This window comes from Diuraphis noxia, unplaced genomic scaffold (genome assembly GCF_037042655.1).
Source record: "Diuraphis noxia isolate RWA-SAM2 unplaced genomic scaffold, SU_Dnox_SAM2 contig0005, whole genome shotgun sequence".
Classification (NCBI taxonomy): Eukaryota; Metazoa; Arthropoda; class Insecta; order Hemiptera; family Aphididae; genus Diuraphis; species Diuraphis noxia.
This window is the reverse complement of record NW_028301715.1, coordinates 13,754,610-13,781,884: the sequence shown is the minus strand read 5'-3', so window position 1 is coordinate 13,781,884 and position 27,275 is coordinate 13,754,610. Positions and strand designations below refer to the sequence as shown.

Here is a 27,275-nt window from a genome sequence, read left to right as displayed (position 1 = left end):
GCTCTGCAGTAATTTAAACGTACAATAGTCTGTTTTCCACATATTCGATGTGGCCAAGTGCTTCTTTGGCTCTTTTATATGCCAATATAATATGAAATAATATACATTAATACCTTTAGCGGCTATAGACCTACTATAGTGCCTATACATTTAAGAATTATTTGATAGGCGTACGAAAATATAAATAAGGAATACACTTTCCAAATCCAATGGCACGAAGTGAACTGTAAATACTTATTCTATATTCGGAATTTCAAAATTGATGATTAGTTATGTGTTTATGACGTATGCTTTGTAGTTGGATGATGATTCCGGCAGTTTTATTTATTCATATCCATTCTGGAAATGTGCGTGACCGGTTTAAAAAATATGTAAACTTATTTTTATTTGTAATAGGTACCTACAGTCACTTTTTGGTTACCTATTAGTAATTAAACTTATTTTTGAATATTTATGCAGTAGGTACCTTTATACAATTGAATGTGATACGTGGATAAAGGTTGTTATGTAGGTATGTTTGTAAGATAATGATACATATTATGTTTAATTAATTATACGCAGACTTAACTGACACGATAACCATAAGATAATTTTAATATTTATTATTTAATAAAAAAAAACAAAAGATACTCATTATATAAAAAGAATAAAAGATGCCATATTCATTAGTTACTAATAAATTGTTCTGTGTTATTACCTAAGTGGAGCTTATTATTTTATTTTAATCCATGTATACCTATAGCGGCTATAGCTTATAGGTACTGACTTTAGTACTTTACAATGATCTTACTGCCTTACTGGTCAACTATATGATTTTCAATTGCAGTATCTTTTCTGGTAAGATAGTCAATAGAGTAGGTATATTTTTAAAAGACCAAAATTCTTAGTAGTTTTCAAAAGCGCCGGGAAAAAAAACAGATGGGATATACCTTTTTTAATTTATTATGTATGTATCTAAAATTAGTACTATAGCTTTTTGTTTAATTTTTGTACTTTTTGTTTATATATTATGTTTATTGTAAGTTAAAATTATTATTTTATTGTTAATTTATTATTTATTTTTAAATAAACAGGATAAACTTTTTTTTTATAATAATAATATTTATTTATTGTAATTTGTAACCAAAAATATTATATACATTATACATAATATTTAAATAATGAGTTACTAAATCCCTATAAGCTATAGCTTGTAGAGGGGTTAAGAGTTCTATCGTTTTACATAAAATTTATAATAATAATGTTGACATCATACGTCCAATTAGTTCATTTCTAAGATGATTAGTGAAGACAAAGGAACAAAGAAAGGAGAAACAGATCGAGAGTGACGTTGAGGTACTCTAAAACAAGTTAGGAAAAGCAAATCAGAAGAGCCAATCTTACCATGTAACAAATTGTTCAAGAAATTAATGTTGGAAACACGTATACAATGTATACATACACTCAACCAAGGAAATCAAACCAAGCTGAGAAGCAAAAGGTCCATAGCTATGGGGTTCAAAGGGGATATTCAATCTAAAACTAGCATACCTCATACATTTATGTTGAACCTTTTCAAGCCTAAGAATTATATATGTCTTAAGGATCCCAAATAGATTATATAATATTTAAGTTAAATAATGATAAGTTTTTATATAGGTATTGACTGAAAAGCTTAAAAAGTTAATAGATACAGTTTCTTCACATAAATACCAAACAGTTAAAGTGTAAGAAAGGGACACCAAATCTTTTACAGACAACAGGTAACATATATTTTAATCTTGGTGAATATGTTGTATACCGTCTAAAAGAATGTGTACAAAGTACATATATAAATGTACAAGTTGAATAGTCACATATTTATTTAACTTTATTTACTTTAACATAATTTTATTGAATATATAAAAAAATAAAATAATAAGGTAAACACAAACAAATAACAATAAGTAATTGATGAACAAAACTGTAAATCGCATAAAAACTGTTTGAGTTACTAATTTAACTTAATAAATACAAAATACTTAACATATAGGTATAATGTATATATTATTATATTTACATTTTACTATTCAGTTCATATGTATAAATACTTTATATTACATACATAATATTATTATGTTATTATAGAAACAAATAAAAATCAAATTTGACACAAATGTTTATGTACAAAGGGTTTATAAAAACTGTGTATATTATACAAACATTTATAAATCAAAAATAACTTTACGCACTAAAACAAAATAATAGTATATTGATTATTTTTATTACATTACAATCATAATGACAATGCAGTCTGTTAAATTTCAAAAGTAACCTTAACATTTTTAACCATTTTATATTGTTAATATTTGAAGAAAAATTTGTACACCATTGACAGAAGGTACATACATTTTGTGTATTTTCAACTAGCAACAAACAGTTTAATAAATCCAGTTAAGAATTTAAAAATAAAAACTTTGAGTAGAATGAGATAAAATGATGCATCCAATTGTGGCATTTATGGCCTCGATTTTTTTGTTAGTTAATATTAGTTGTCAATGGTTACATAAAATATACATAGTATTATACTTGTTTATTAGAATTCATAGAAATATGGCAAACATATTTCTGTTACAAATATAGAAGAAAAAAATCACAAATCTTAAGTACGGGCAATGCCGGACGGGACAGCTAGTGTTAAATAAGAATGAGATTTAATTTATCATTTAAAAAAAAAGTTAATTTCTCTAAAAGAATAAATCTAATTTAAGTCCAAGAAATATTTTACCAATTCATAAATTTAAATTAAATATAAATGATATATTAAGTCTTTAAATCATTCCATGTTTTAAAATGTAATCTTAGGTACAAAACATTGTTATAACATATTGATATATTAAAAAAAGTAACAAAACTATTTTCATAATATTACATTTTTGTTCATTATTTTTTGAAAATAATTTAATACTCGGTGTATAGAAATATTATAATTATTTTGTCAGATAGAAACTAAACATACAAGTTTAACTTATTTCAGCATATTTATCAATTATAAGTCATAATTAAGTTATCAACAATTTGTAACACAATAACACGTTTATTAACAAAGCTAAGCAAGAATTTTGAATGGAAACTAACCAATCTAGTTTAAAAACTAACAGCAATAAGTAGGATATTTATTTATACAACCAAAATTAAAAAAGTAATTTGATTATTTTAGAAGTTTGCTAAGTATTCAAAAAGTTAATTTTTTACTGGATAATTTTTAGTTTATACTAAATATAATTAATCCACATAACTATATTGAAATGAAAAAGAAAAACTGAAAGAATATGTTAGTAAAAAAACACATTTTAGACATATATAACTTTAGATACACTAAAACTAATATGCATGCCGTGAATATTTATTCTTTGAGGGCAACTGAAGTTATTTATTATGACTCAGTAAATCAATTTTGACAATACATAAGAGATATCTGGGATAGGGTTTATATTGTAGTACAACATATTTTTTTTGTTTATTCACACATTTCTGATTTCTGACTGAATAATTAAATAATTAAAGTTACTAGTTTAAGACTTACAATTTTAAATAGTAATCATTTATTACAATATAATAACCAAAGTTATTAATTAGTCTTAATTTTGTGTATTTATTTTAAAAATTAAATAACAATAATTTTGGTATAGATAAGTTGGATAAATTAATTTGTATTAAATAATGTTTTAATACAGTGTTGAACCTTTAAGTGATAAGGTTAATTATTAATAATAGATATATAAACTAAAATCCAAAGCACAATTACATTTTTATATATTTTTATGTAATAATTTAAAGCAATAAATATAAAATATTTACACATAATCTTAAAATTATACATTACGTTTTAAAATGCTGGTAGTTTGTTGATTTGCGTTTGTTTCTTAGTTAATATTTTTACCATTTCATCTAATGCTCCACTATAACTGTCACCTATCTTCTTATCAATTGTATCTACTAACTGTCGCCACCTATCAGCTGTGATCTGTCTTATTTTGTCAGCTTCCTTTCCTTCATCAGTATCATTAACCGTATAGTCTGCATCATGTTTTTTTAACATCAAAGCGTTAGAATTGCCACATCCCATACGATTCCATGCTTCTTCTACATTTTTTACACTAACGAGTACTTGACTAGTACTATTTTGAACAGTTTTTACAACCTCACGTAAAATTTCTGATTTACCTTTATATTGAGCCTAAAAAAAAAATATTTAATTTTCTTATAATAACCAATTAGATTATTTATTATTTATTTTGGGCATAGAATGTTTAAGTAATTATTAATGGGGCCAAGGAATGTTTATCAATAAGATAAAAATGTATATTTATGTAATTCATGAGTTGTGATATTTAGATATTTAATGATTGTACTTTGATATAAACAAATAATTAACACAAAACCAAACATGTAATGTCATTAGTAAATTTACATATTTCCTTTAAGGTAAACCATACATTAGTTTACTTTAAATAAATGTAAAGTGTATTAAACTATTCCTTTAAATCAAAATCAGCCTATGTATGAGATATAGTACAAATCACTCTTTAGATTTAAATAAATATTAAAAATAACCAAATTCTATCAACATTCAACGTACATTTTCTTTTTTATATTATAATAGTATGTAGGATAAAACAAATAGTTATTAATTATCTCCTTTTTAACGGGACAGCATAAGGGTAGTCAACTGAGATATTTATCAAGGATACTGACTAATCATTATTATAAGATATCACAAATCAACACCAAAGTATTTATTATTTATGCATGTTAACATTTATAAAATGGATAAAAATATAGATATCAAAATGATGCTAATAATATGCTAGCAGATACCGATACAGGCAAAAATATAACTATTTTCAAAAACGTTTTTTTTAAAGAAGTTGAAACTATTCCAAATAACGAGTATACATGTAAATGGATAAGACTATTATATACAGGGGGCCCCATGAAGATTTACGCACTGTGGTTTAAAACTCTGGTTTTGTAATAAGAATCACAGGGATAAGGACTAAAATTATTTCATATTTTAATTTACTTTAATGCTTTGATAAAAAAAATAAACTATAGCCATTTTGTGGTTTATTTTTCTGAAAATATTAACGTTTCAAAATTTTATTAATTTCCTGATTTTTAATTTTAGAAGAATTATGAATTATTTAACACCATACTGTTATCAAACATGTAGCTCGACGGGCTGCGTAAGTTCTTATAATATGACTGTTCACACTTTCAGTGTGTGTAGTTATAATCATATTTTAATTCTTTAAAACTAGAAAAAATATTAAAAATCAGAAAGTAAAATGTTGAATTGTCAATATTTTCAGAAAAAAGCTCTACAAAATGGCTATAGTCAATTTTTTGGAAATAATTATATAAAAAAATAAATTTTTAAACTTTTTTACTAAAACATTAAAATATGAAATAATTGTAATTCTTATCCTTGTAAGTATTATTATTAAACCAGAATTTTGATATTTTTATTATTTCAAGAGATATTGCAAATGGGTAAATCCTTGTGGGACACCCTGAATATATAAATTTAATAAATAATGTATCGTATAATATTAAAATTATTTACCTCAGAATTATAGAGAGAAGAATGAGTTTTTCGTTTTGCTTTAATTTTCTTTGGATCAGAAATTATTCTGTTTTGAAAACTTTTTATAAAGTATGTTGTTAAGGATAGAAATACACATGATATGTTCAAAGTCTGAAAATTTAATAAAATAGATTATTATTCAATATTCATTATTTAATAGTAACAATAATACAATAAAATTGCTTACGTCTATCATATTTGTAAGTATTTCTAATACTTCTTTTCTTCCTTCTAATTTTAGACTTGAATCTATTTCATTAATTGTCTTTGAAATGACTAATTTACAATAAGTAATTGACTTTTCAAATGCAATGGTTAGTTCATTAGTATTACTTTTCATTTTTGAAGTCCACTCATCATCCATAGAAACAGAATTTTTCACATCTGATCCTATTGTTTGTATCAGTTCAATGAAGTTGATAGCAATGGTCAACATAGACTTAAATTTATTTAATCCAAATAATTTAGATCCAAAAAAACTTCCAAATACATTATTAGGAACTGGAACTGGAGGATTATTTTCTAATTGAATGTTTAAGTTTATCAGACTTTTCAAATGAAAATCCAATTGTTCTAAATCATATGAATTGAGAGATTCATCATCAGGAATAAGTTTATTTACTTCTGAAGTAGGCATAACATTTTGAACACTAAACTGTTTTAACATTCTTGCACTGTAATAAATACAACTTAATAAGACAGCACGGATTTCCAGGAAACGCAAATCATGAGAAAATATTTGATTAGCATGTTCTGTATTTAAGCATCGTGTAGGAGGATTGTAGTTGATCAGAACTGAATAGTCTCTGTTATTTATCATTCTTTTGAGTTGTGATTTCGAAGCAATTTCAGGCACGTCATTCATTTTTAATACAATCTAATAAATGTGAAACACACAATTTATATTTATGCCAACAATTTATACTTAAATCAATTAATATTTGAAATACCTCTAAACAATCTTCTAGATTATCAACATCAAGTAATGAAATGAAATAGTTTTCAATAATACTCATAGAATTATGAATAGAATATTTTAATTTTTCTCTAAATTCCACAAATTCTATGATTTTGATAAAAGATCCAAATTTGTATGATATTGTTAAATGATCTGCAACCTAACATAAAAATTTAAACAAAATAAAAAATTTATCTGAAAATAAATATAACCTAACAAATTGTTTTGATTTTCTACCTCTCGATAGTTATGTGAGAAGAATCTGACAGTTGTTGCATACAGTTTAGATGCATTCTGAAAACGACCTTCGTTGAACAATTGAAAAGTATGTAGGTAACCTAATGAATCCAATTGAGTATTTTTTATTTCTAAATTAATATAAGCTAAATTTGATGCATCAGAAGCTCCTAGAAGATATATACAAATATTATTCATTAGAATAGTTAAGAAAACAAAATATTATGTAAAATATAGAAATATAATTACCTAGCATATGGTAAAATTTTAATAATAACAACTTTATATGGAAGTTTGAGGGACTTAAAGTATATGCATACTCAAGTACAACAGTTGCTTCCCTTATATATGTGAGTCTATTATTTTCAACCCAAATATCATACATTAAATGTGCCATTATAATAACAAAAGTATCATTGGCCCTAATAGAAAATATTTCCATTAAATATCATTTAAATACTTAACAATTATTATAATGTAACCTTACATTATTTCTGAAGATCTTTTATTGTTATTAAATATCTCACATCTGTGATAACATCTGAGTAAGCGTTCAGCAAGTTTTAATTTATCTTCGGTGTTCATAAGATCATGAATTCCAACATGTCTAGATAGTTGGAGAAATGATAAATAACATTCCATTTGAGATTTCTGGAAATATATGAAATATTATAAATTACAACTAATTCACAAACATTATTGATATAGATATAATATATATATATATATGAATAATTAAAGTTGTTTTTAATACTAGTCACTATGTGATGTTAAATATCAATGTTGTGTAATAATAAACTTGTTTACTGCTCAATAGAGGCATTTGACTAATGTGAGTAAAACTTAGCCATAAACATTTTAATTGGAATTATATTAAGTGAATATCTTTTAAAACAATAGGTACTCACAGTTTTTGGGAATTCTTCTTCTTTCAAATCAACAATTTCATTCAATACCTTCAAAAACTCATTGAGCGATTCTTCTTTTAAAAGTGACATATACGGTCTTAGATCATAAAAACAGCATGGCTTATGTCCAAATACCTTAAAATATTTAGTTAAGAGGTTGATAACATCACCTGAAATATTTTTTTTATAATATAAAATACAATTTCATCACAAAAATAATTTAAAACAATATACTATAATTAACAAGTGTAAAATTATTCAATATTTTAAGAATAATTGCAATAACTACTATTAGGGAACATTATTTTAACTATTGATAAATTATTCTTTAATTGAAAAAAAAATATTTTTAGTATTTGATTGTTATTTAATTAAATTATCTTACCCATATATTTAAAAGCATTTTCTTTTAATCTGGAATATAATTCAAGACGAGCAAGGTATACACCTCTTTGAGGATAATTTTGCTGAAAATTCAACTTTTCTAATTCATCTAGAAACAACAAAGCTTCTTCTATAGACGAATCAAAGTGAGGTACACAATCAGTATAGCCATTGCAATTTGTGTACTTATCTTTAGATTCAATAATTTTAAATAATGAATCATAATATTTAGTATAGTAAATCCACGAATCTATGCTGTTAAATAAAAAAACACGTGTTAAAAATAATATCATAATTTAAATATAGAAAACTTTAAAAAATATGCATAATTGAAAAGTTAAAGATAATCATTATATACAATGTTAAATTAATAAACAAAATGTGATGAATTAAATAAAAAAACAAAAATAATGTGATAACATCGAAACCTTAAATTGTTGAAAAACCTTTAAAAAAAGTTCAATATCTCTTAAAAATTATAAATGTTTCTTTTTTCAAACAAGATAATAAATATTATTCATATTTACAAAATAGAAAACAAAAGCAGTACCAAACTGTAGTATATAATGTAAAGTTTATTACTTTAATAACTTTTAATTAAATATCTAAAACCAATTAACTTAATTTAACTAGATAATTAAAAAATTACATAAAATATGATAAACAAACAACGAGCAAGTGTTATACTATATCTTATTTATATACATATGTATTAAAAAATATTTATTTACTGTTATTGTGTGAAAATATGTACTGAATAAACTTAAATTTGCTTTAAAAAAATATCAAATACTTATTCTAGTGAGCGCTTTAATAATATTTAAATTTATTGTACTAGGTTATAATCAAAATAATATGTCTCATTTACTTTAATGAAAGTAAATATTTACGAGATTAAGTATTTGAAATCTAAAAAGAATTAATCTAAAATAACCAAGAATAACTTAATCAATGGTTTTAGCTTTCTACAAAAGAATTTATAAAATTAGTTCTTCAAAGAAATTATACTTTATTTATAATTTTTTTGTGAATCTTAAGAATGCTGAATCTTTGAAATCCAAAAATGTACAATGATGCTAAATAACTTAAGCTACAGTGTGTATCATTAAGAAAATAATATTATTCAACTATGGTAAGCAAAATATTATTTTTTTATAAATAAAACAATAAAAGATTGCTTTCAAATATAAAATAGGTATTTAATTTAAAATTAGTATATAAATTTTTTAAATAATAGTGTATGTGGTAAAATATACTACAAAAAATTACTTACTCTTTAAGCAGTAAACTTTTTAGGTATGAGTTTGCTTCAGCATACATTTCCAGTTCAAAGTAAATATCAATTTTCTTTTGCGTGAGACCAACAGTTCGGTGAAGTTTTTCACCAAGTGGTCCGTTAAGAATATCTAAACTTTCTTTGAATTTTTTCTAAAAAAAAATATTAATATATATTTAACTTTATAAAAAAGAATTTAATGTATATTTTGTTATATATAAATTAGATGTACCTGCATATCTAATATCATCAAATACAATTGAATTTCTTGTTCAGCATCAATCTTTTCTTCATTAATATATTTTTGTACCATACGTTCAGCTAATGGTAAAGTAATTCTTTTTGATATTTCATCATTTGCTTGATATGCCTAAAAAATAAATTATGAAATTATAATCCATAATGTTAATAAATCTTTGATTATGTATATTTTCCCAAGTAAAAAAAAAAAATATTTATTTATTTATTAACTTGATATTAATATTATATGAATTCATTTAAAATGTACCTGCATGACTATACTCATTATAGCCCAAAAATAATATGGGTTATTCGGTTTAACTTTGTGAAGAGCTAATGCAGTCTGCTGTTGTTTTTTGTAATCACAAACTCGGACATAGGACATGAAAAGACTAGACAATAATTCTTCATTGACTGGATCTTGAAGTAAAGCATCCTCATATACTTCACATACCATATGAGCTATAGAATTAAAATAAAATATATCTCATAGATTTTAATTTTAATACTATTGAAATTACGTTTTTTAAGTTCTCTATAGCACGCTGTTAATGCAAGTAATGTTGATTCATCAGATGGCTTGCACTCTCTAACTTCTTTTAATAGTGTTAGTGCTTCTTGGTCTTTTCCAAGTCGAACTAATGTTAAACTCTTCAATGCCTGTATTAAATCAAATATGATTACAATACCGAATAATTTGGCTACAAAAAACTACTCGAATTCTATCTAAACATTTGGTTCATACTTTGGAACAATTTTGACTGGGTAATTTTTTAATTAATTTGTCCAACTCGTGCAAAGCCTTTTTATAATTTCCATTGTCTATCCACTCTGCAAGAAAAAAAAACCAAGAATTAAATTTGAGAGCGTCGAACCATATGAGAATTATTTGAGTACCATAAATCGGTCTTAATCGCCGTTCCGCCATAGAATTATCGTTCCTACTAAGAGTGCTTCTTGGCGCCATCGGTATTGTTGTAAATTACCCTTTTTTCCGATGCAGTTCCCGACCGAGATTTACGAGTACCTAGGAATAGCAGAAAAAATAATTGGTAAGTATTTGTAATGTACTTTATCATAGGATTTGAATTAAAATTTAATGTGATTATTGTGATTGAGAATCACATTTGCCGTGTTTATAACCACAAAAAAAAAAAAGAGGAAAAAAAAGTTAAGAGAGAGAGAAACGACTGCAACCAGTGTTGCTCGCACTGATAAAAACCAAGACAAATACAATAAATCGAAAACCGTACGAAACTACGAAACGGTTGTTACGCATGGATGTTTGGAGGTAGATTTTGATTATACACATGGAGAGTGAAATAACAACAATACGCTCCGCGGCCATCGCGGTCGGTGCGATGGTAAACAACATAAAACAAAAACCAATATACGTTTTGTTACCTGTTTAACTCTCACCGAGTCGTCCGTCATCCAACTCGTAACGCTCGCCAGCATCACAATAATCTTATCATTGTTGTTATTAATATTAATATTAATATCATGACAAATTTGTCATGATTAATATGTAGTCGTCGTCGTCTATGTAATATTACGGTATTATATTTTAAAACTACGGATTCGAACGGGTGGTCCGGCGGCCGTCAACGTCGTCCCGGTGATCGCGCTCTATCGAACGGCGGACGACCAATAACTGGCTGAGCCTGAGCGGCCCGGATTTCTGGGGTCCACGGCAACTCAAGTGGTCGTACTCGGCGGCACACACTTGCAGTCTTGCGTACCCGCGCGGTGCAATCGTGTGCTTTGTGTGGTACGGCGCCGAAATCCACTGTCGCCCTCAGTCCGAAAAAACTCGGTACGTCCGTCGACAGCGCTCCGGGTACCCGACACCCGACTCGTCGCGCCGTGGCGCCGCTGTGCTGCTCTCATCCCACCATCCGTTCGGCTCGTTACTTCGTTAGCTAGTCCGTCTCCTTGCGTTTGCCTCTCGCAGGACCGCCCGTCCGCCATTAATAACTGAAACACAATCGCTTTTTCTGTCGTCCACCGTTGGTTGCGACTAAATATTTCATGTGACCGCGTTTCCTTTATTTCGCATTTATTATTATCGTAGGGATCTTTGAGCACCCGACTCGTCCGACTACCATTGTTTGATCGCTCAGACTATTTTTCTCGTGTTCCACCCGACCGACGCCGCCATATTTTCTCGTGCGTTCCGGGTGTTGCCCGCGCGCCCGTCCGTCTCGCGAGTTCCGTCGGGCCGACGTAACCTATCGTCACTACATCCATCGCGTTTTCGTCGTCGTCTAGCGAACAGGACGTGTCCTGCGTGAGTGCTCGCCGACGTCAACCGCCGTCGTCGTCCATTACACCGAGTACGAACACGCGCGCGCCCGCGCACTCAAGGTGATCGACTCGTCTCAAGAGTTTGGATCGTCGTCGCAATGGCCGCCAAGAAATCGGTTTCGCCGGGACCCGTTGACTTGATGAAGGTAAGTTGATCGTCGTTCGCCATGACGTTATCCTGCGGCAGGCACCGGTGTCGTCTTTAATGTTTCGTTTTCGGGGCGTGCTCTCGGGACCAAATACCGAGCACAACGTGAACGGGGCGCTGCCCTCGTTTATTTTCTTCACATCGTCCGCGAGGTTGATTTTCGGTTCTTCGCGTTTCGAATAATCCTCGCAGCCGGACTGACTAATCGATATTGTCTTTTTTATTCTGCTCCGAGGACGATCTCTAGGGACGCTCCCAAATGTACAACATATTTTGATTTTTGTCTTTATAATATTACCAATCTCAGCAGGTACCTAAATCCATTGGTTATCCATTGTTCTGTTTTTTTTTTTTTTTTTAGGAAATAATGAGATTAATTGCTGAACCAAATTCGGTCAACAATAAAAAAAGACTGGAAGTGGCTTATTTCCAACATCCATCTAAGGAGGTTGATCCAACAAGTTGTGATCTATGTAGTAACAGTTCTGGATTCGTGTGCAGTAGCCAATATGACAAATGCTTAAATAACCAGTAAAATATTATTATTTATAATGCATGATTTATTTAAATATTTGATATATTATAATGTTCTGTAAATATTTGTATTCGTGCAATTTTCATGACGGACACTGATTTAGCGGAGCCTATATATATGAATTTATGATGTGAGTTAAATTGAATTATGGTAATTTATGGTCTGTTTTTGTTTACTAAATAAATTGTTTGTTTCAGAATGATGATTTCAATACTAATTTTTCAGGAATAAATATGAAGGTAAGATCTAAACTACGTTAGGTAAAAGTTTAATGTGGTGCCAACTTTCATTCAAAATATTGAAAACTACTATTTTATTAATATATTTTTTACAGATGTTAGACTCCAGATTAAAAATATATTTGATTTTCAATTTCCGTACGATCCATCCGAATCATTCCTCGAAGAAGTACCTATACAGCGCAAATACAGTATGTGTTTTGTTTAATTTTTATCACCTGAAACACTTAATATTGTTATCTTTTTTATTAGATGTTAAACTCCCTGCCAGAAAACAGTTGGATAAGCTTAAAATGATTCGTAAGAATGACAGATGTGTTGTTTGTAAAAAAGGGATTCTCCAAGGACGGTTGGTGCAATGTCATTATTGTATTCGACTTTATCATCTCAATTGCTTAGATCCTCCTATCCGTGATTGGGATCATAGTATGAGATGGATTTGTCCAGCACACGAAAATTTTTTCGTTAGTTATTTAATGTTTTTATTATCAATAATCATTGTTTATACTAATGCATGTTTATTTGCATATTTTTTGCCCATAGGAATTAGCATATCCTGACATTTTCACTCCTGGTAGTGGATTACTAGCTAATAGAACTTTTACAACAAAGAGAACCCGATGTGAACTGCCCAGTTTACCTGTTGACAAATCTTTCAACATACCTAGTAAAATTGATACCATGTATAAAAAGGTAATAGGTTAAAATTGTTATGCAAGGCTTAAACGCGTAAGTGCTAAATAAACTGAATGTTGGATACGAAATATTTATCTCGGGCATTAATTATTTTTAATTATTAAAATGTCTGTTTCGATTCATTATAAAAATATAGTTACAATCATAGGTTAGGTTAGGTTTTCCTATCGTCATATGATATTTTTGTTTAGTTTGTCCTATTCTAACCTAATTAAATTAATTAAGTAATTAATAAATAAGTAAAATATTGTCATAGAGTGACTAATTATTTCGTGTTTATCATCTCATATATAAATATATATCCGCATATAAAGTTATTAAAATCAAACTTTATGTATAATTAATTATTTTTTTATTTATTTTTAATGAATATTAAATCGTTTGTTGTTGAAATAAGGTTGTTAAAAAAGGTTAGGTTAGGTTAGGTTAGGTTAGGCTAAAATACCATTTTTTAAAAGTTATCGTTATAGTGGTGCTACTCTATCGCATGTGGTCACACTGCTTTTATAGGAGACCAATTACAACGCAGTTTTAATTTTTCTCGTCGCATTATTGGAAGTGCACTATCTGTTCAGATATAATCAGTGTTATCATTATGAACATAGGTAGCGCTAGAGTCACACGAGGCAGACTCCCATTTCTTTCTCACAAACCAACTCTTAACCTTTTGTGACATGATTATTAATATTAGGGCTCTGAATGATACATTTTGCAATATATTTTTAACTACTCTTATAATAATTCATAACTTATAAAATATCCCAATAGCATACTAATCCAAAATAATAGTTTATTTTCTGGGATTTTTAAAATATTTTTTGAAATTTGTAGTAATTTCTTTTAAAAACCCTATTGCTTCAAAGAAGTATAGCTTCAAGTAAGTGTTTTCTTGATGACTTCAGAGCTGAAACTTTTTTAAAACTTACTTCAATCACTTAAGTAGACATAGAAAGAAATTTCTTTTAGAATAAAAATGTATTAACCGACAATCGTCATTATAATTTAATTTTAACCACGTCAGATGTTCTAATAGTTAAAAGGTTCTAAAATTTATATTATTTAAATTTAAATTTTATTTTCACTAATTTTAAACCATTATTTGTAATTTATAAGGTCATTTTTACAGTAATTTTTATGCTATAATTGCATTTTTTTAAGTCATTTTTTAATTATGTTAGTCAATTTTAACCTTTAAAATCTTGAACATCCAAGCCCTACAGACTTCCGTTTCTAGCAGATATACTAAGTTTAGATTAGTGCTGACCTAACATTCTATTACGAGATCCTAATTTCGTGCAATATGTTACTTAATAATAAATGATTAATATTAATATTTTCTCGTTGTTTATATCTAGCCAGAAGATAATGTTCCTACAACATCAAACGAAAACTCATCTTTAAATATTTTATGGTAATTAAAATTATATTTTAGTGCCTCATAAATATTGTCGATTTTGAATTACCTGTTTTAAATTTGACAACATTGTTTCTATCATATATCAGTTATCTTTTTGATTTACTAAGTTAGTCATTAGTTCATTAGTATTAAATACAAATGTTATGTTTTTGCTGCATTGGAAAATAGACAAATTACAAAAAAATCTTTTAAATTTACTCCATTTAGAAACATTACTTTATCAAACAAATTAACTGATTATCTATTTTTAATTGAAATGTTAACTGATATCGAAAATTATAAAATCAATGTTGCCAAATTTCAGACAGAAAAATGTGCTATTTATAACCGTAAACATTGATAATTATGTAGTAAGTTAACGGAATGTAATCAACTTCGTTTATAACAAGTTTATGTTCTACAGATTGGGTTCATGACGATAACACGACCGTATTGCACTGTCGCCTTTTTTTTGCCATTGTTTTTATGTACAGTCCTCGATCAACTGATCATAATCACTGAATAGGTTTTACTGTTAAAAAAATTATATAGGCTTTTATGGAATTTACAGTATTTTAAATTAAAGTGCTATCAGTGTTTACAAAAAGTATAAAAAAGATTGTAAGCATTATACACAATTATCATCATAAACTAGTTTTAGGAATGCAGTTAGCTTAAATAAAAAACACTAACTCAGAGTGGCCATTTGCAACATAAATTTGTGTAAATCTTATTGTATGGCTACACTGATCGTAACTTGGATCTTATTTTGGTGTTTGGAATGACCATTCTGGTTTCACCTATTCTGTGATAAAATATCCATAAATATTTAAAATAAAAGACTGACTAATTGTTATAGTTTCATTATTTTTTATTACAACATAAAAAAATGATGGGTGAAAAATTGATATATAATAGTCTTTGCAATATAGTGGTGTTATCATCAAGCAAACCAGAGGGGTTAATAAACCATGTTACAGTATTTCTAGCAATAATCATATTGTAATTTTTAAACATCAATATTATAATTTATGATTTTAATATATGTATTTTATTTCCAGTGATGTCGCTACACTTGCATTGAAATCAATGAATGCTGAGAATGCTAATAAGATAAATGGTATGTTTCATTTTTTTTTTTTTTTTTTTATCACAATACTTAATTATATTATCTATTAATTACATTTATCATTTTTATTTCAGATATGGATATTTCTGACAAGTTGATGCAGAAGAACAATTCTTTACCGCCTAAAATATGTGGTGCTACTTTAACTTGTTTATCTGTACCATTAAAAATATCTGTTCAGAAAGAAGTAATAACGATTGGAAAAAGTGAGTTATTTATTAAATTAAAATAATATATTCATACCATTAAAAAACGTTTTCTATATTATACATTTTTATAGGTCATAAAAATAAACTGTGTTTACAACCATATGGAAATTGCGAGTATATTTCTGATTATCATGCCACCATCAGATTTGATAAAGTATGTATTAATTATTTTATAAATAGCTTAACAAAATTTTAAATACTAAAATCCTAAAATTAGAATTGTTTTCCTATTCGTTTTTGTCGAAATCATTGATAGTTCTTAATGTTCTTATCAATTTATATTCATTTCAATAATAAAATGAAATCAAATACCGTTGAGAATAATACAAGTTTTTCTAAATATACCATAAAATTATATAATTTATAAAGTTAGTCTTAAGTTTTCTAATGTAGCATAACTGTTATTTAATTTATTAACATATTTGTTTTCATATTAAAATAATATGTTATTTATATTCCGTATGATACAATAAAACCGCTTAAAACCACTGCTAAAAATTACAAACTTAATCTTGTACAAATAAGTTTGGAATATCTGCTCAGCTCACAGATATATATAATTTTTTGTTATATTACCATATTGTTTAGTGGATTTATCTGTGGCGCGGCCTCGGAATGTCTATGATTGGCCAACAGTCTGCAGCGCGCTGACGGCAGCCAATAAGACTGTACATGCGCGAACCGTGACGCGTTTTCGTTGTAATTTTTTTTTCAACTTATTTGGAATGGATTATTATTAATTTTTCCACCAATTTAATTTTAACATTTATAAAGTTAGTTAGATAAATATCGTCTATTTTAGTTTTAGTTATAAATACGAAAAGTAATCGTCCTCACCTATCAGTCTTTTTCGTCAGGGTTATTCAAACTATTTTGGCCCGTGTAAATTGGAATGCAGTAAAATTAATAAGTATACAATATTAATATGATTTTAAAACTTGATGAACACATTTTGAAATACCGTATCATTATTTTAATTCTTAGGATTATATGTACTCCTAAATGTAGAATTTCTGAATATGGGAAAAACTATCGGTCAGTGCACTTTTTTATCACCTGTACTATCAATCCTGTATAAAGTAAATTTGGTTTGGTATCTTTCTTTTTAGATCGGTGGGGCCCAACCCGCGGCCCGCGGGCCACACGTTACAAATTTTTATATAAAACAATATATTCTAAAAAAAAGTAAAATTATATATATATATATATATATTTTGTATCTATAACACTAATGATAATAATTAAATAAATATAAATATATATATATATATATATATATATATATATATATTTGGTGGCACGCTGAATAAAAAAGGTTGGGCATCACTGCTTTGGATAATCGATACACCACAACTCGATTAAGGTTATAGAAATTATTTATTTAATTACAATACAACTTAATGTGCCATTATAATATGTCGTTAATAAACTTTAAATATAATTTACAGTTACATTTTTAAATTTATGTGATCGTTTCATAAACACTTAAATAAGTTAATACCACTATTTGAAAACATTTAAATGTAAATTTAATAAAATCTAAGTAATATTTACTATACTATTATATTTTATTTTATTACCTATAGGTATAAAAAAATTTTTTCAAAGATTTTTCATCATAATAATTAATTAATCATGTGCATTGTTAAATGTCAAACGAATGTGGTGTTAGAATAAAATAAATTAGGTGGCTGACTTGTTTTCATTTGTTTTGGTTAAACCTGGTGCGGCATGGCCATATAACACTTATAAGACATTATGAGATGTCTCATTGGCTGGCTACTTATCAATGGTTACCAATAGTAAATTTTAATTTTGACCCAGGTGTGCGGTGGGAGGTCTCGGTGTTCAAATAGGCTCCTCCTTTCTGTACCACTGCTTACTTACAGCAGTTTGTAAACAATGGCCGACAACATAATATCATACACATAATCCAATGATCTATTCTGTAGTAGAAAATTGTTTTATATTGATTATGTATTTCACAATAATAATAATATTTTTATAACATAAAAAATTATATTTCAACATTAAAACACCAAAATTTAATAACCTCATAAATTTAAAAATAATCTAACCTATTAAATCAACAAAATAGCTTTGTAAACAATTTAAGAGTGTGTTTTTATTAGATGAATAATTGAAATAATTGAAATAATTGAATACAAAAAAATAAAATTTTCTTTGTATTTTGCGAGAATTATAATTAGTAAAATAAAGGGCTTCCAAAATAGGCTTTAATCTCGATTAAGCAAAATGGTTTTGTGTATAATTACTTAAACTGTGTTTATATTTTTCTCTTTTAGAAAACTGGAGATTTTATTTTAAAAAACCTAAGTCGATTTGGGGTAATAGTTGATAATGTATCCTATTTTGGAAATCGCCGAAAACCTTCCAATAACCATGAACTAAAAAAAGTAAATTCGGAACTCCTTAAGCACATAAATAAACAAAGAAAAACAGTTCAGAAAGATAAAATTATTCATGTAGCCCATAATAGTGATGATGAAAAACCAATAATCAAATATGCTGGCAAGGCACATGGGTTTAATTATAGACCAATGTCAAAATATTATTTGAGTAAGTACAAGAACACAAAGCACGGCTATAAAAAACCTCATTGCAAGTGTTCCAAGAGACTAATACAAACAGATGGTTACTCTGGCTTTGCTATCCTGCGTAATGAGTCGATAATATTAATTGGTTGCATGAAGTTCAAATTTACCTATGATTCTGACATTTTAGAAATTCTTACTAAGGTAGATAAAAAACCTTTGAAGAATAAAAATAAACCTCAAGAAACTGGTATTAATTTATTAATTGACACAATAAATAATCTAAATTCAATTTCTATTGATGAAAAAAATTGCTCGCTTAAAGATGTAAATATTACTAACTCTAATGTATCGGAGAACATTATGCATGATAATAATAATATACAACCATTGGAAATGAATAACTCAGAAATATCAGATACTGAATACCTAAAACAGTGGAACATAATGGATACTATGTCAAGTAAACAATCATGTTTTGCCAGTGATTTGATACAAGAAGTTGAAGTCAATGAGTCTGAAGATTGTGAAATTATTGAAGAAGAAATTGTTTATGAAATGAATTATGCTGAGGCTGATAACTGTGCACCTGTCCATATTAATGATGATCAGGAATGGGAAATAGAAGAAATAGTAATTGGAGAGGACAGAAACTTCAATAGTAACGGACCCCTGAATTCTACTGACCTACAATTGAAATCTTCAGTTGAACTTCCTGTAGCTGCCTGTAACGGTGAAAACTATAAGACTGAACATATGTATTGTGCACGTGGTACATCATATAACGACACTATTGTCATATCAGATGATGACGAGGATGATAACAATGAAACTGATGATTATGGTGTTGGTAAAGATAAAGCTTCTCTATAAAAGTAGAAAACCAAAACAAACAAATGAGTTATTTCATTTATATTATGTTATTGATTTATTAAGTTTTTTTTATAGGATTCTAAGATACCAGTATAATTCATTATTTTATTTCTTATTGTACCCTACCTTATTTATCAATTATTGTTAAATTAATAGCTAGATGAAGTTTTGTTTTCAACTTAGAATTGTAGCCATGATAATACCCATGTATCATTATTACTTTATATAATTACCTAATATTGTATTACATTTTTGGTTACCTTGTTACACAATTAATTTTATACTCCCATTACATCTAAAGTAGTATTACCAGAAAACATAATTTTATGTCTGCCAAGTTATTACTTTTTAATTATAATATAATCTATAAAAAATATTGCTCTATCAATTTCAGATGATAAACTTATTATCTATTTTATAATAAGAATAATTTATTATAATTGTATTAATATAAAATAAGATTTTACAATATTACTTAGTTTACGAGTCTAAAATATATTGATATTTAATTTTTGTATTATGTCGTAATGCTATTATAAAATATGTTAGTTTAACAATTAACAACTTTATTGTAGTCTATTTCGAATAAGAGCGGTACTTGGCGGCTGACTAGTGCGCATAGGTGTAACTTTCTTTTGAAGCTTAGCCTTGCGCACCCACTTGGTGGGAGAAGAATCTGACCGTCGCCAGACGAAAACAGGTCACCGCCCAGTACCCCTCTCATTTCGAATAGACCATAATAAAAAATCTATTATTTTTTTTCGAATAATTTGATCCATGCAAACTTAAAAAAAACACATTAGAATTAAAGATATTTGTATTATTCATGATTAAATTATTATTAAACAGTTATAAAAATAAATATTGTTCGTACTTTAAATAAAAGCAAATAAACTGATGCAACCTTTATTATTTAAATTGGAATGAGGGCGTGGTAACTCTGATGGCAACCAATCAAAACTTTTGCCGCACGTGATTCTATTGGGTCCGTGCACACGATCGTATGAATCGTCGGTGATAGGTGAATAACTAACCTAACGATATTGGGGCGGGGCGTTCGGTATTTTACCATACCTACCTCCAGAATGAGTGTAGCCACATTAAAAAACAAAAAATACCGGGTCAAAACAATAAAAAAAAACATGGTCACAAGTAATTTATTTTCTTTTTTCTAATTCTATCGGATATACAAAAACTAGGCATTTTGTTGTATTTCAATATCACTGGAGACTAAGGCAAGATTGTATAGTTAAAGACTTGAGTTTTAGTAATCAGTATCAAACAGCTGGAAATTGCTGCATCACCGCTGCTTACGTCATAGCACAGAACTATGGCCTTGGTGAGTATCAGTGATACTGTATGTCTGTATCACAGAACTACAATTATTTTCATGTGGACGGTAACCATTGTATTTTTTACTCACTTTAGCATATAAGCGATAATGCCGATAATTCGTAATTTCCAGGTGATTAATATCTATTACGGAGATTCATCGACCGAAACTTCTAAGATACCTAACTAGTAACTATATCGTGACAGAAAAACGTTTCAAAATACTTATTATAGTTTACTTAATTTTTACTAAATAATGAATAGATGAAAAATGTATATAATAAATTTTGAGAAATATCTTTACATTTTGTGTGAAGTTTTGCTAATGATATTCTATTCTATGCAGAAGGTTGGTTTCTTTGAGAAATTCTAAAAGTGAATAAAATAAATATTTAAATTTAATGACAGTAAGAGTAAATAAATATTTTAAAAGTTAATATTAAATACAAAGAAATATACGAAAATATTGATATTTTATAGAATTATATGATTAATTATGGTGATTAATTTAATATGTATATTATCACCGATAAGAATACATTGGTTTGGAAAAAATTGCATCCATTTTGATGTTCTGATGAGAAACATCCATTTCACAAAACTAAAATTCATTTTTCACATATCAAACTATTTATTTAAGACATACATTTATACATTCAACAGTTTTAGTAAATTATTAAGTAAGATGTAAATAAATAGCTATAAATATTTAATATATAAAATTTGGTAAATAAATTGCAAAAAATCAAAAATAAATTTTATTGTATTACAAAACCATAAGACACGATACTTATAAATACAAGTTATTGAAATAAAATTAAAAATATTATCATAAAAATTAAAATTAGCAAATAGTTCTATTGCACTAAAAAAAACTTTGAACAAGTGTACCGATATGCTCAAATTTTTGATTTATTTTTTGATTTTAAATATTAGATTATAAAGAGCACATAATTTTTTTTCTCACATAAGCCAAGATTTAAATTAATATGTAAGAATAAAACCCCTAAAATGTTCTACTTATAAACTGGCAATAATTATCTTTGATTTAAATTATATTAATACAGTTGTCATAAAAGTTGAATTTATAGTTAATTATTATATTTTACTAAAGTAATAACTACAATTGTTTATCTTTTATTTCTTTTTTTTATCATCATTAGTTTCTGTATGGCGCTGACGGTAACTCATGAACCATTTACACATTTTTTTCATGATATAAAATGTAATAATTAAAAATAAAAATATAGTTGTTAAGATCACAAGCATAACATCAATTGACAAAAACTGGATCCAATTAAGTTGGTTCGCTGCAGTTTTTAGATGATGTGCACCATTATGGCGTATAACATATTCAATCCAGTAAACTGCTTTATCTAATGGTTTCATTGGTTGATCATGAAATATTTTAGACAACTTTATTGCATTTTGTTTGTACCTAATATAAAAAAGGTATTATGATAAATTAATAATACAATAGTATCAATAAAATTCACTTACGATGCATTACTAAGCATATTATGTAAATTATCGCCAAAACGATTTTCAGTAAGTTCTGAGTATTTTAAACGTATAGCAGCTCCTCTAGATTCCATCATTATTGAGTTATATAGTTGATCTCCAAAAATAGATATGGCCAACATCGGAACTCCATAGTACACTGCCTCTTCTACACTATGTATACCTCCATGGGTAATAAAAAGCACACAATTAGGGTGCCCAAGAATGTCGACTTGTGGGAACCATTTTTTGACTACTACATTTGGTGGCAATTCTGGTAAATTATCAGATTCCCATTTCCATAAGACCTTTTGCTTAATTTGACCAAGTTGCCGCAGGAACATTTCTACTTGATGCGTGGGCAAATGACTGCCTTTGACAACTGATCCAAAACTAAAATATACAACTCCATCTGGTGAGTTATCCATAAGCTCTTGTAAGTCCTAAATTGAATTAACATAAAAAACATACATGAATTAGAAGTTGATGAGAAATAAAATGTTTAGTGCAATATTACTTTAGGTAGTTTTGAAGCAGGCTTTAAATGCATTCCAGCGACTTCTATAAAACTTGGAACAAGAGGTCTAGCGGTTCCTAAAGTAAAGTGTGTGTTTATTAGTGTTAGTGAAATGTTTTTCATCATTTCTTCCAACGATGGTCTAAATTCTGAACCAGTATAGTTAAAATGATTCAACATGATTTCATTTTGTTTAGGCATGTAAAATATTGGAAACAAAATAAATTGGAGACATGTTACAAGAAAATTTATAGTTCGCTCAAATAAAGACATGTGATCTTTGTACCCAGAATTAGGATCTGGGATGTAAGAAGGATTAAAAGGTTGACTATACCATTGTGAGGTAAAAGCGGTTGGTGTAGCTGGGAATAATTGGATAGCGTGAGCATTAAATTTATGGCTCATTGATACAAAGCATTCATGTTGGAAGTTTTCAAAAATTACAGCATCAAACTGATAACCATCTGAATGAATAAATTCTTGAACTTTTGTATTGTTCAATGTTTCTAATGTTATTTGACTGCCAAAAAACAAAGTGCCAATAGGAATAATTAATGGCTTAAGGTATGGCGCAATAGATAACATGCTAAAATCTGGAAATAAAAAATAAATTACTGTATAAATGTATATGAATTGATAAAATTAATAAATAATTACTATTGTCATTCTGTCTTTCTTTTGAAACATCAATATGGTGATAGTTTGGTGGTGGATTTTTAAGAGCAAAATGTGATAAAACTGTAACATTATGACCCCTTACAGCTAATTCTTTCAACAGTGGTTGAAATCCACCATAGTGACTTCTAGCAAATGTAGGCAAAAATGCTAATATATTTGCTGATAAACAATGATGAACATAGAAAAGTATTAACACAACAAAGAACAAATGCTTCATCTGTGAAATAAAATTACAAAAAATTAATATTTTCAACAATAATAATTAAAAACGGATGGCGGCTAAGTTAAAGAATTGTGTAAAAAGTGAGTAAGTAGGTGCTGCCACAGTGCTGTACACTGTAGTGTGTAGTGTAATATATGTGTTAAATTCAATGATTGGATGCAAAAAACAATTTGGAACAGAGACGTCCTGTCAATCTATATTAGATAGTTACTAGGTAGGTATATTTTAATATTTAATTATACTCAAAGCTTAAATAAGTTAAATATACTTAAAATTATATTCAAGCCATAATTTTACCTAACTTTATATATTTTATTATTGTTGTGAACCCCTGCACATGCCGCATGGTTATGCTCACTCAGCATAGTATATGTGAGCGGACTTGCGAGTCAGTCTGTAATATTTAGAGCTACGAGTGTGTCATTATTCCGATTTTAATATTATAATGTGTTCAATAAAAAACAGTAGTTATATACCAAGAGTTGAGTATAATTTATTTAAGGTAAACCTAACCGATTGTGTACTAACGCCTCAGTTCGGAATTACTAGTTGGCTCAACCTCGACAAACGGCAAACCGCAAACTTTGTAAGCACGGGTTCAACTGAGCTTACAACATTATTAAAACAATATATTAATTATATTAATTATTAAAACTTTTTGGCTGAGTATAATAGTTTTTAGAAATCATAAAAATGAAAAAAATAGTTAATAAGAATAATACTACCAACTATTAATTATTATAATCATTGATTGCATTCAGATTGATAAAACAGAATATACAGCAATTGTGTTTTATCGATACCTATTTATAATTTTAACCAATAGCTATTAATTTAAAATGAAATTATAGAATTTATATGTACCCCCTCAATAAAAATATGGAAGACCCACCCCCGATAGTTTATGATATAATTAATAATTATACATAAAATTATAAAAAATATCCTGCTTAATAACACTTGTTGAATTCTATTATAAATAAAAGTTTAATAGAAACCTAGAATTGAAATTCAAGTATTTTGACCGAGCATACAATAATGTTCTATACATTATTATCCTAAAATAACATAAAAGTATTTATGAAAACAGATGATTTCTCAGGGCTTTAAAATAAAGAAATAACTTAACACAACTTAAAATGTTGGTAAAATGGAAAATCAAATATGGAATACAGGTACCTATTTTTTAATTACCACAAAATATCAAAAATCGCAATGAACGAATTATCGTTAATTTACGGGTAAATATCCAATTTCATAAAAATTTTAAATTCTATAATGATCATAAAAAATGAATTTATAACACTAACTGAAAAATGAATTTTCAAATTTTTACGAGATGGGCGAATTTTGTTTAGATTCTACTTTAGGCAATCTTGTAAATTTACTCAACTTTTTTTAATTATATGCTATTCATAACATATGATGTGTATGACATTTTCACATTTTTTGATCAAACAAAAAAGATAATTGAAAAAAAAAAATGAAAATTGTTTATGGCTATAAATAACCCCAAAACAGTAAAACTATTTTGAAAATTTTATCATGAATTGAAATTGTTTAAATTAACATTAGGCGATGGTTTAAAATAGCTATCTACGGTAATTAGTTTTTCAATTGAATGTGTACATATTTTTCCCCCGACGTTTTTAAAAATCACTGAAAATTTATGAAACAGATTTATTTCCCAAACGGAAAAGACGCTGATGTAAAAAATCGGTGAAGTTTTTGTATTTTTACTGTTTTGAAACTTTGATGATAGACTGAAAAATAAAACAGACAATTATACCTATCACGGTTAAGTCAACACGTTTTTCGGTTCACCCAGAATCTAAAATCAAACATTTTGTCACAAAAAATGATCAAGATAACTTATCTCAGATAACCACCTACATTAAATAGATAAGAATTAAGAATATACTTTAAAGCTTTATAGATATCTTATAAGTCCGTGCTTTAAAGTTATTTAATTATTTTTATCTAAAAAATGTTCAACACTGCGTACGCGTCCTTATGTTATAATTGTTCGATGGTACCGCGATTAGGTATAATATTAGTTATTACTTATTACTTTTATATTATATTTATATTTATATTACTTTTATACTCTGGACACGGCTTTTTATCGATATTCGTGTTTTGTACACAGATATATAAACATACGTATGTTTATATATCTGTGGTTTTGTACACTTAAATATATTATTATCACAGACCATACAAATGAATAATGATAGTACCGGAAAACGACTCATTTTTTTGGTGGACGACATCGTAGACCCTTAAAAGAATAGGTTATTTTTGTGGACAGTAATCATATTTACTTGTTGAATGGAAGTTAATCGTACAACTTTTGACACTATATAGTAAGTAGAAAATGAATAGTGGTCTCCCGGTACTATCATTTTCAAGTGTTTATAACACTTATACATACTTCATAGAAATTGAAATATTGTCTCAACGATTTTAACAGATTAGAGATTATTACTGACTAGTGATTAGGTACACTTAAGTTGATATTTAACGACTAAACTTAGGTACACACTACACAGAGACTGTCTTGCCTTGCGATGCAATTATAAGGTTTTGGAAAACCGTCAATACTATTTCGTTTCATATGATAATGACTACGTCGATCTTTAAATTATCTTAAAAATACACACTTGCTATGAATAGATACTTACTATCACTGACGATTGCCGACGTCGGAAAATTGAAATTGCGCTCCACACGACTGATTTTGATTGACTAAAGAATTATGAAAACCGACAGAAAACCTTTGATCTGTAGATCAACACGACTGATTTTGACTGACTAAAGAATTATGAAAACCTTTGATCTGTATAGGAAGTATTACTGCAACATTTTGTGTCATGGTAGGCAACCTAGATCAGTCATGGCGTCAAATCTAAATTATTTTGTATCACTCCCTCGAACTTTTTAATGGTTTATGCTATTTTATTATAACACAACGGCATACGCTTTTTATGACACTAAACAAATTGAAAACGTTAAATGGAATCTCCAGCCTCTAGGAATAGAAAACAGTTCATTTCAATGCATCAGTAAAATGTATTTATGAGGTACATTGTACATTTGTAACCATAACTTTTAGTCCGTTGAGAATTGTTTACTATGTTAACATTAAAATAACTATCGAAATAACTAGTGAGTAGTCATCAACTAGTTAAATGAAAGAAATTTCACAATATAATACTTAATATTAATAATTCTTCATTCAGTGGCGGGTTTAAGGGAGGGCCCTCCCTCCCCTCCATCTGGGACTAAGCTATTTATTTTTCTAAGACAAATAATATGATACACCTA

General features: G+C 27.7%; 3 protein-coding genes across 7 annotated transcripts; 1 reads left to right on the top strand and 2 right to left on the bottom strand.

Annotated features, from left to right (window-relative positions):
* Positions 1-2,833: 2,833 nt before the first annotated feature.
* psidin (phagocyte signaling impaired) lies at positions 2,834-11,149 on the bottom strand. The gene is made up of 16 exons (XM_015508910.2): positions 11,016-11,149; positions 10,509-10,638; positions 10,357-10,442; positions 10,133-10,271; positions 9,880-10,073; positions 9,604-9,741; positions 9,369-9,523; positions 8,097-8,350; positions 7,712-7,881; positions 7,291-7,454; positions 7,053-7,225; positions 6,804-6,973; positions 6,559-6,726; positions 5,796-6,485; positions 5,588-5,719; positions 2,834-4,198 (listed from the first exon to the last, which is right to left on the bottom strand). The coding sequence occupies exons 2-16, from the start codon at positions 10,576-10,578 to the stop codon at positions 3,848-3,850; spliced, it is 3,054 nt and encodes a 1,017-aa protein (XP_015364396.2). The 5' UTR covers positions 10,579-10,638; positions 11,016-11,149; the 3' UTR covers positions 2,834-3,847.
* Positions 11,150-11,929: 780 nt separating this feature from the next.
* On the top strand, positions 11,930-20,560 carry LOC107162137 (uncharacterized). 2 transcript variants are annotated; one of them, XM_015508911.2, is made up of 11 exons: positions 11,930-12,064; positions 12,428-12,597; positions 12,827-12,840; positions 12,936-13,031; positions 13,093-13,304; positions 13,384-13,533; positions 14,892-14,947; positions 15,994-16,052; positions 16,136-16,267; positions 16,342-16,424; positions 18,577-20,560. In XM_015508911.2, exons 1-11 carry the CDS (start codon positions 12,017-12,019, stop codon positions 19,696-19,698), a joined length of 2,142 nt encoding a protein of 713 aa, XP_015364397.2. In that variant the 5' UTR covers positions 11,930-12,016; the 3' UTR covers positions 19,699-20,560. The 2 variants fall into 2 exon arrangements, with proteins under 2 accessions (XP_015364397.2, XP_089084432.1); XM_089228306.1 differs by lacking the exon at positions 11,930-12,064 and having other exon boundaries at positions 12,460-12,731; positions 12,799-12,840.
* Positions 20,561-21,641: 1,081 nt separating this feature from the next.
* LOC107162138 (UDP-glucosyltransferase 2-like) lies at positions 21,642-27,130 on the bottom strand. Of its 4 annotated transcripts, none has more exons than XM_089228126.1 (5): positions 26,633-27,130; positions 23,705-23,942; positions 23,048-23,640; positions 22,531-22,973; positions 21,642-22,468 (listed from the first exon to the last, which is right to left on the bottom strand). In XM_089228126.1, exons 2-5 carry the CDS (start codon positions 23,940-23,942, stop codon positions 22,168-22,170), a joined length of 1,575 nt encoding a protein of 524 aa, XP_089084252.1. In that variant the 5' UTR covers positions 26,633-27,130; the 3' UTR covers positions 21,642-22,167. The 4 variants fall into 4 exon arrangements, with proteins under 4 accessions (XP_089084252.1, XP_089084253.1, XP_089084251.1 ...); XM_089228127.1 differs by lacking the exon at positions 26,633-27,130 and adding an exon at positions 26,383-26,544; XM_089228125.1 differs by lacking the exon at positions 26,633-27,130 and adding an exon at positions 26,189-26,330.
* Between the last annotated feature and the right edge of the window lie 145 nt (positions 27,131-27,275).

Excerpts from the sequence above, each read along its gene's own strand:
- psidin (XM_015508910.2), bottom strand. The coding sequence starts at position 10,578 with ATGGCGCCAAGAAGCACTCTTAGTAGGAACGATAATTCTATGGCGGAA. Across the intron at positions 6,727-6,803 it reads TCTCACATAACTATCGAGAG|GTTGCAGATCATTTAACAAT; the intron begins GTAGAAAATCAA and ends TTTTTATGTTAG. Across the intron at positions 4,199-5,587 it reads CTTCTCTCTATAATTCTGAG|GCTCAATATAAAGGTAAATC; the intron begins GTAAATAATTTT and ends TTTTTTTTTTAG.
- LOC107162137 (XM_015508911.2), top strand. The coding sequence starts at position 12,017 with ATGGCCGCCAAGAAATCGGTTTCGCCGGGACCCGTTGACTTGATGAAG. Across the intron at positions 13,032-13,092 it reads ACCTATACAGCGCAAATACA|ATGTTAAACTCCCTGCCAGA; the intron begins GTATGTGTTTTG and ends CTTTTTTATTAG. Across the intron at positions 16,053-16,135 it reads GAATGCTAATAAGATAAATG|ATATGGATATTTCTGACAAG; the intron begins GTATGTTTCATT and ends TTTTTATTTCAG.
- LOC107162138 (XM_089228124.1), bottom strand. The coding sequence starts at position 26,167 with ATGGTCTGTGATAATAATATATTTAAGTGTACAAAACCACAGATATAT. Across the intron at positions 23,641-23,704 it reads AGAAAGACAGAATGACAATA|ATTTTAGCATGTTATCTATT; the intron begins GTAATTATTTAT and ends TTTTATTTCCAG. Across the intron at positions 22,469-22,530 it reads AATATGCTTAGTAATGCATC|GTACAAACAAAATGCAATAA; the intron begins GTAAGTGAATTT and ends TTTTTATATTAG.